The sequence below is a fragment of the Cryptomeria japonica genome, chromosome 2 (assembly GCF_030272615.1).
Source record: "Cryptomeria japonica chromosome 2, Sugi_1.0, whole genome shotgun sequence".
Taxonomy (NCBI): Eukaryota; Viridiplantae; Streptophyta; class Pinopsida; order Cupressales; family Cupressaceae; genus Cryptomeria; species Cryptomeria japonica.
In genome coordinates this window covers 258,104,305-258,114,117 of record NC_081406.1, presented here as the reverse complement: position 1 = coordinate 258,114,117, position 9,813 = coordinate 258,104,305, and the positions used below count along the sequence as shown (strand labels likewise).

Here is a 9,813-nt window from a genome sequence, read left to right as displayed (position 1 = left end):
TGGTTAGCAGATGCTTGGGAAAGGCATCAAAGCCAAAAAAGCTCAAAACACAAGCAATGCTTGATGTGGATGACACAAAAGGTCACTGGATAGCTGAAGTTGCCAAACCCATTCCTGGAAGAAATGCAGACAAGGCTACAGAGGAGGATTTCACTATGGAGAAGATAGATTTGGGGGTTGTTTCCAGAGCTATAGATGTTAAGCATCTGGAATGTTCCACAAAGAGGATAATTTCAAGGACTTGGAAAGATGAAAAGGATAAAAGAGAACTGAAGTAAGTTGTCACACAGATGGCAGAGTATATCAATGCTATCCATGGTCCAAATCCCCAGCCATTATTGCAGATACCAGTGTCATATGACCTTAAATCACCAGCAAACTGGAAAATGCTAGATCAAGTTCAAAGGAACAAGGTAGTGACGGAGATGTTTAATAAATGGTTGGACCTTATAATACAACAAGGGTAAGATTATATTAGTAATCTAATTAAAGTTTATAAGGATGCTAAAACCATGAGTAAAGATCTTGAACTGGAAACGACCACCTGGGAAAAAGAAAGGATTAAGTGGGTAGTAGTCCTTGCATAGATAAACGATGTTCAAAAGTATTGAGTAATGAAATTTGTGGCCGAGAAACCGATGGAGAACTTGGATGACAATGTGCAATATGTGTCAAAGAAAAATGTAGAATGGCACAATTCGATCATCAAGCAGGGCCATGAAGAATCCACCAAGCTGCTCAAAGGATTGACTGACTTGATCGAAATGATGCAGAAGGACCTCAATTGCATTGATATTCAACTCATGAAGGAGGGCACCAAGGTGATCGAAGAAGCTGCAAACATGACTAAGGTTTTTAAGAAAGGATTCAGTTCATTCAGACAACAAAATCCTTGACCACTGATGACTTTTCAAAAGTGGCAAGGATTGAATCAATGCTCATTGTATATTCAGACCATTTAGAGGTTCACAAGGTGAAAGTTACACAGGTAAATATGGACAAAGAAGTGTGGAAGCAAAGGTTCCTGCACATCGGTCTTCCCTATTTCCAAGTCATCTTAAATTTCTTGGCATCGCACCTTGAATGGCATTCTTCTATAGAAAAGCAAGACAAGCCCGTAACCTCCTCCGCCACGATGGAAGCCTAGTTGATCCAAAAATGAAATGTTAGCCTTTTAGTGGTTGTTAATTTAGTTTTCTTTTATATTGCTTTAAATGGTTTCTTTCACCTGGGTTAAAGTAAATGTTATTTGATCATGTAAAAACTATGGCCTGGTGGCTATTTAAGCAGAAGAGCTTGTCTTTGAATGGGTTCCAAAAAATGTGATTTTGGGAGTAGTAGATTAAAATTTTGATATGAATTGTTTAGAAGATACGATGACTGATTATCAATGAAATATGGTGTTATGAAATCTTTGAATCTGTGTGTTCTAAGATTCGTAAACTTTCTTAAGTTGTTATGGGCATGATATAATTTCGTGATCAGTTATCTCTGTATTTTTTCTCAGGTCAAGTTTATTTGGTTGTTGGACTACTCACATTTTATTGATTCGCTTGATCCCCCTTGCCTTGTGAGGCATGAGAGAGTATCGATCAAGCAATTACTATTTATTGAGCCCCCTATGTTGTTTTGAATTTATACAGCAAGTATGTTATAAATCAGATTTTGTGAACTCTCCTTTGAATATTCTTTTTCAGAAATTTCTTATGTTTACAATTTGGAAGGCATTTATTTGTGTTGATGGATAAATGTTGAAGCCTTTCAATGCTTTCTGGTTAAAAGTGTTAACATATCAATTGTATAATAAATTCATTGTAAATCATATGAGGAGCTGCCTTCTAATGCAGAGGTTGAATTTTCATTAATTCTTCCAACTGTTGGTGTATTTCTTTCTTTCTAAAGGGGTAAAACGGAGTCATATTTTGCTTTATGAAGATAATAGTTACAATTTCAAGAAGTAGGCAAATCTGTTAACCAACAGTATCCTTGTATACATGTAATGGTATTTAAACCTTTCACCAATTTTTCATCAAGAGCATAGGCCAAATAAATCTATGAAAAATTGATAGCGAGAGTGTGAGAGAGGTAGAGATAGGGCTAGAAAAAGGGAGAAATGGAGTGGGGAAGAGAAAGAGAGAGATTGGTAAAGAGATATAGATAGAGATAGAGATACAGATGAACAAAGATGGATATAACAAAATAGATATGGAGAGACAAAGAGAGAGAGAGAGAGAGAGAGAGAGAGAGAGAGAGAGAGAGAGAGAGAGAGAGAGAGAGAGAGAGAGAGAGAGAGAGAGAGAGAGAGAGAGAGAGAGATAACTAGATAGAGATAGAGGGATAGATGAAAGAAGAAATATGGGGAGATAGATATAGAGATTAAAATATTTATAGATATAGTGATCCTAAAAGAGGGATAACAAGAGAAAGAGGGATACATATGGATGAATATAGGGAGACATATCTTGAGATAGAGGGTAGAAAGGAAGATAGAGGTAGAGATGAAGATTGAGTGAGAGAGGAAGAGGGAAAAATAGATATAGAGATAGAGAGAGGGAGAGTGAGAGATAAAGATATAAAGCTAAGGAGGTAGAGGGGAAGAGATAGAGAGGAAGAGATAGACAGATCTATAAAGGAGAAGGGAGAAATAGAGTGATACAGAGATAAATAAGAAAATATAAAGAAGAGATAGGGAATGGGATAAAATAAAATGGAAATAGATAGAGAGAAAGAGAGGGGGGGAGATAGAAGGAGAGACATGGACATATATTAGAAGAGATATACATAGAGAGAGAGAGAGATATAGAAAAAGAGAAACAAAGATAGAGTTAGAGGTAACTAGATAGATAGGGAGATTAAAATGGAATGAGAGAGAGAGAGAGAGTAGTAAATATAAAATCTAGATAGATAGATAGGGATATGGAGAGAGATAGAGATATATGATACAAAGAGATTGAGAGAGAAGGAGTGAGAGAGAGAGAGAGAGATGGAGAGAAATAAAGATATAGATATATTGTAAAATAAAGATGGAGAGAATAAGAGATATGTAGAGGGATGGAAATAATGATATATAGATAGAGAGGGAGGGGGGATATATAAAGATAAATATAGAGGGAAACATAGTGATAGATAAAGAAGGTGATAAAGACAAGTTCGAGAGAGAAAGAGAAAGAGAGAGAGAGAGAGAGAGAGAGAGAGAGAGAGAGAGAGAGAGAGAGAGAGAGAGAGAGAGAGAGAGAGAGAGAGAGAGAGAGAGAGAGAGAGAGAGAGAGAGAGAGAGAGAGAGAGATGTGGAGATAGATATCGAGAGGGAGAAAGATTTATATAAAAAGATAGAGAGGGGAAGAATGGGTAAGACTAGATATAGAATTAGAGAGATATAAAAGGAGTGATAGGGAGAGATAAAGAGATAGATATAGTGAGAAGGATAGAGAGGAAAGTGAGATAGGGAGAGGTAAGGATATATGGATAAGGAGAGAGATGGAGATGGAGATAATAATCAAATGAAATGTTACCCTAAGCATAAGTCACCAAGGACACATGTGATTCTTAAATTATTGACACAAAATGAGTAATCAAAAGTTAGTTTATCTCTTTTTCTCTTTCTCTATTTTTCTTGCTTTCTCACTTTAAACTTTTAATTTAGTTTTTAAGTTGAAATTTATTTATTTTATAAATTAAAATAATAATTTAAATATATTATTTTGCAATTTTAAAATTTTAATAAAGAAATAATTATTATTTTAACTTAAATCAAATAATTATTAATTAAAATTATTCTAATATCTTTTAATTTTCACTTTTAATTCTATAAGAAGGCATAAATAATTTAAATTAAATTTTAACTTAATTAATATATTAATCCTTCAAGGAAGAAGAAAAATTATAATAGATTTTTTTTAAAAAAAAGAATATATAATAAAAGAAGAAAACATAAAATATATTATTATCCAATGATAAAAGAAAGTTTTTTAATTCAAAATATAATTATTCTACAACAATTAATTATTTAATAAGATAAATAATTATGAATTAAATTAATTTTAATAATTTTAACTTATTATTTTAAATTTCATAAAAAAAATGAAAAATGTTTAAAATTAAACTTAATGAAAATGTAATTTTCTTAAAAGAAGAAGAAGAAGAAAGCTAATTCTTTCTTTTTAAATTTTTTTTTATTTTTTTGATTTAAAAACATTTAAGATAGAATTTCTTACTATTAAAAGAAATAATATTGAACATTTTCTTATAAAAAATTTATAATAAAATATTAATTTTTTTATGTATTTTTTCATATATATATATATATCAAGAAATATTTCTTTTTGAAATTAATATAAATGTAAGAATGTACACTTGCATCCTTCTCCTCAATTTTTGTACCATTGATTTGAAGAAGTGGGTGGTACATTCCATATAGAAAATGCTTTCAACATAATAAATGAATGACATTCATTAAAACATACACACATTAACTAATAATATGAAATATTACTAAATATATTATATCAATTAATTAATTCTTTTTGTGAAATGTGCATCATAAATGGCCATTCGCTTTGTAAAATGTTAATATTTATTATAAATTAGAAAATAAATTAACAATATTATTTCACTAAAAAATATCATTTATTCATGTTATGCAAAGAGGTCAAGATACATATCTCTTCTAGGGTTTGAAATATTTTATTTATTTATTCTTTTAGTTTTCTTTATTCTCTTCCAATGTATTACAAGTGGGAGAATATTTATTTAATTGTTAATACATGCTTAAATTGGCATTAGTTTTGACTAGTTTGGTTTGTAAATTTCTTTTAATTGTTACAGTAGTTTTAAATGCAACTATGCTAATTTAAAAATATGTCAGAGTTGTTGAAATAGAAAGAGAACGATGAGAGGAAGTATCTACTGCAGACTTAAAGAAGATCAAAGAAGATCAGCAAAAGGGTAGATATGGATGATAATGCTAAAATTAGTTACTAGTTTTTAATACATAAAATTAGTTACTAGTTTCTAATACATAAAATTAGTTGCTAGTTTCTAATACATAGTTTTAGAAACCATTCACCATTTATGGGTTTTTTTCAGTTGAAAGAAAAAGAAAAACAAAAGAAAAGTAAACATGTATTGGTATAATTCATCAAAGGATTAATATAAACTTCCCATTTATTAGTGTGTGAAATTTTTCCGACAAGAATTTATCTTCTATTTCAATTTGCATCCATTTTGTAACCATTTAAGTTTTTCTATATATGATTTATCACTCTAAAATTATATTTATTTAAAATTATTTATGAAGAATTTTTATTTATTATATAATTATTCTATTTATTTAAAACTTATTTTATAATCTTTATTTTTTCTAAATAAAAATCAGCATATCATGATTCTTATACCACTGTAGATAATTTTTAAATAATAATATAAAATAAACATATTAATAAACAATTTCAATAAAAATCAACAATAATACATATGAAATTTGGAATTAAGAAAAAACAGTTCAAACAGTTATTTATTACTTTATTAATAAAACAGTTATTAAATAAATATTATGTATGCAATCTAGACTTAGAAAGAAAACTACTTCCTTAATTAAGCTCACATGAATCCCCCCAAAAAAATGCATACAAGTAGCAAAAATCCAATGTGAACCAAATCATTCACAGAAATTGTTTGCATTTCTGCAACTACGTAATTCTCTTACACCCACCGAACCACCAAAAGTCATTCAACATGACTCGTCTCACTGTCAGCAAGTTTCAGTTTTGTTGGTCCTGGATCAGGCCTCATATGGATCTAACCAAGAGAGAAAAGAGTTTGGGTGTCCTCTGCTGTCTTTTGTTTTTCTTTGTACTGCTCTCCAATAAGCCTCTTTTCCAACCGATCATCTCCAATGTCTTCACATTTCAAGGAAAGCTGAACAATCACAATACAGTAAGATCAAATTTCAGTCTTTGAAACAGGGGCAATATTCTTAAGAATGAATTACAGTGATTTTCTTATTAATGTTGTTGAATTCGATTGAACAGGATGAGCTGACATTAGCTCTGAGCAGGGCTTCCATGCCCAACAGGACTGTGATAATAACCACAGTGAACAAAGCGTGGATGGAGCCTGGCGGCATGTTTGACTTGTTTATGAAGAGCTTTCAAATCGGAAAAGGAACAACACCATTTCTAAAGAATCTGCTGGTTGTTGCACAAGATGAAAGGGCATTCAATGCCTGCACACAAATCCATCCTCACTGCTATCGATTGAAGACTCCAGGAGTTGATTTCTCAGGTGAAAGCGCCTACATGAGAGGGAATTACGTGAAGATGACGATGTCTAAAGTCCTCTTGCTCACCAATGTGCTACGCAGAGGCTACCATTTTCTTTTCTCTGTGAGTTCTTTTTCTTTTTTCTTTTTATCGCCATATATATTGATGTATTTCGGTTTTGGCATTTTGGATTTTGTAATTAACTTCATGATGCTCTGTTATTGCACAGGATTCAGACATACTGTGGTTTAGAAACCCATTTCAGATGTTTTCAACAGATGTAGATTTCGAAATGTCAGCCGATATATATCTTGGTAATCCGTATGAAATGCGAAATTTGATAAATACAGGATTCATGTTTGTCCGTTCGAACAATAGGACTGTTACGATGATGGAGATTTGGAAGAATGCTGGAAAGAGTAGGCCTAACAGGAATGACCAAGATGTGTGGTATGACATAAAGTTGTCTGAGAACATTACTCGATTGGGTCTGAGAGGACGCATCTTGGACACAAAGTATTTTAGTGGGTTTTGTGAATCGGGCAGAGATCTAAGTGTGGTGTGCACCATGCATGCAAACTGTTGTATAGGATTGAAGGCCAAGCTTCATGATCTGACAGAAGCTCTTCAAGATTGGACATCCTTTCAGTCCAGTGGATTGAATAGCACAAATGTGCATTGGAGAGCTAGGGAGAAATGTAGACATACTTTTAATAAACAAGGGCCATAAAATGATACTGTCCAACAAAAATTTAGGGACTTTTTTTGAGTGATTCATATCTCATGTACAATGTTTAATGAAAGGCCAGAGGCATGAAAATTTATAGGTTATCATTAAGATATAACTTATTAAAGGCTCATAGCTCCAATTTTAACCTACTTTGTCTAAAAAGCAAGTTTTAATATGACAAGTTATTTGGCCCTCTAAAATCATGTGATAGTCATGGAGTAAAACTTGGAAACGATCATTTTCATGGTTGATTTGGAATTTGTTAGGTTTGTAAATTCATATCGGATGTCCATTTCATGTTTCTATAGCTTTTCAATTTTGGTAGGTTTCAAGCTCTAGTTTCTAAGAGCATGAGTTAGGTATTCGGTTTGCATCTCCATGTTCTCTTCGTTGTCTAATATACTTCTTCCTTCAGCTGTTAGAAAAAAAAAAAATTATATAGTCAAATAATAATAAATTAAATGATTTATGTAATTGAATATATATTCTCAAAATAAATATAAAAAGTCAGAATTGATTATAGGTTAGAGGTAGAGATTTAAAAATGGAAATTATGAGATGGTGCTAAACAATTTTCAAAGTAAAACAAAATATTTAGATTTCTTTGGAAGTAGATTAAAAATGACAGAATGAGCTTGGAATAAAGTAGACATCCACAAGTTCAAACCTAGAAGCAATTAGGAGGGGTCAAATATGCTTCTTTGTCATAATTGATCTTATATTTTGATGGAGCTGTTGATTCTGTAGAGTAAGTTGTTGCTCCAGATGTCTTGAAGCTCCCGGGGGAGCAATTGGCCTAGTCTCAGAAGCAGGAACATATCTAATTGCAAAGCTAGTTGTTGACCTTGAATCATAAATAGGATCCGCTGCTTATCATGTAACCCATCATAGCAAAAAAAAAAAAAAGTGTCATCATCAATAATATTAACGGATTTAGAAATCTAAGGTTGATAATATGATGCTTGGTTAAAAAGGGGCCTCTAACTACAAGTAATATAGTGAATATTAAAAAGCTACTTTCGTTTTCACTAGTACTCGTGCAACATTTGAGAAACATTGTAGTCCAATCAACATGATTCACAATGAGGGAGACTTGATGATCTAAATAGATAGAATACATGTACATATTGAATGGGATGATCATTTAGAGGTATTAGTTCATCTTTCAATACAATTTTTATTTTTATTTTTATGGTTGTTTCAATTTTAAAAAAAAAATTAATATTTTTTATAAAATTGGCATGTGTTTATTTTTCACTTGTGTACATTTGAACCCTTTCATATATCTATCAAACTTTTATGTGTAGGATAAATTTATATTAGTGAAATATGATTGAGGGTTTCATTTATGAGAATGAATTGACTGAAAAAGATCAAAACAAAAATAATGATATGAATTTTTAAGATTTAATCTAATTTTTATTTTTATTTTTAATGTTCAAGGCTCTTTAAGATATATTTTTATGCATCTTTTTTATCATAACAAGAGTCAAAAGTTACACGAACGACCATAGAACTTAAAAATTGAGAGTTTGATATCTTTACTACCCACTAAAGAGGATTGGGAATCAATTGAGTTCTTAGGGTGAGATTTGTGATCCATTTTCTACCTTTTTTACTTTTTTTAAGAATGTTATCATACTCCTGACATTGAAAAAGAGGTGGGACTTAAGAATCTCAACAGATTCTATTTTCTTACAAATGAGATGACAATGACACTGGAGGACATGTGGAACATTATTCATCTTCCATTTAGAGTTTCGTAATTTCATAAATTGTATACTTTCAATTTGAAACTAAGTGAAACCTCCCTTTAGGACAAGGAAACTATATTTCATTAAAATGCTAAGATATTGTTAGAAACCCCTCAGTCTAGTGAGATTGTATTATTCCTTGATTTTTGAGTCGCATTTTCTCTAATATATGCACTACATATGGATATTTACATGGCGCACTAGCATCCAAAAAAATGTGAGATTTACTTGACTAGTGAAGCAATACATTTCCAAGAATACTCTAGAGTAACACTCCTACCAAATCCTTGGTCAACCATGATGTGCATGTGGTTTCAGATACCAAGTTTGATGAGGAGGAGGTGGGTGAAGTGGCCATGGATTGGAATGATCTCAATGTGTCAAATGACTCACATTATTCACCTTCAGAGGATGAGGGTGCCCCATAGAAACCAACTCCCAATATTAATAGTAGTAGGAAAAGAAAAAAGCCTCCTAGATTTGTAGCTAAACAGTTGAAAACCCCCCTTTCTAAACCCCAAGACTTGGTCCCTCAAAGCTCAAAAAAATAGAAAATTAGGAAAAGGGTAGAGACAAAGGGTAAAGGGATGATGAAATCAAACTAGATATTCCCCTTAATGTGGACCCAATAGAATTTAAGAACGAAGAAATGGATTATGATTTTCTCTTGGATAATTCTATACCATCAACTAGCAGAAATGTTTTCATTGGGTGAATAGTGAGATTGACCTCCTTAAACAAGGTATTAAGGAGATAATTAACACCTTCACATAGAACCCTTTGCCAAACAAAACTGACAAGATCCTGAAGATGAGTCAAAAATTAATAGAAGATATTAGGGTTATGAAAACCTGAGTCAAGAATTGTCCATTTGTAAAAAAGTATGGAGGAATTAAAGGCCAACCTTGTTGGACAAAACTTATACCGGAAGCAAACTAAGAGGGGGGGTGAATCAATTTGCTAACAGTTACAACAGTCAATTTAATTATAAACCTTAAGTTGGAGGACAACACAATGAAGAATATAACATGAAAGCACAACACACATAACACCAATATTTTGACGTGGA

General features: G+C 31.8%; 1 protein-coding gene across 1 annotated transcript; it reads left to right on the top strand.

Moving 5' to 3' along the window:
- The first annotated feature begins 614 nt into the window (after nt 1–614).
- LOC131066117 (uncharacterized protein At4g15970-like) lies at nt 615–6,990 on the top strand. Its single transcript, XM_059214164.1, has 3 exons — nt 615–851; nt 6,030–6,383; nt 6,490–6,990. Exons 1-3 carry the CDS (start codon nt 615–617, stop codon nt 6,988–6,990), a joined length of 1,092 nt encoding a protein of 363 aa, XP_059070147.1.
- Nucleotides 6,991–9,813: the final 2,823 nt, after the last annotated feature.

Coding starts and splice junctions, on each gene's coding strand:
- LOC131066117 (XM_059214164.1), top strand. CDS start 615: ATGAAATTTGTGGCCGAGAAACCGATGGAGAACTTGGATGACAATGTG. Junction 852..6,029: donor AAGCTGCAAACATGACTAAG/GTTTTTAAGAAA, acceptor TCGATTGAACAG/GATGAGCTGACATTAGCTCT. Junction 6,384..6,489: donor GCTACCATTTTCTTTTCTCT/GTGAGTTCTTTT, acceptor GTTATTGCACAG/GATTCAGACATACTGTGGTT.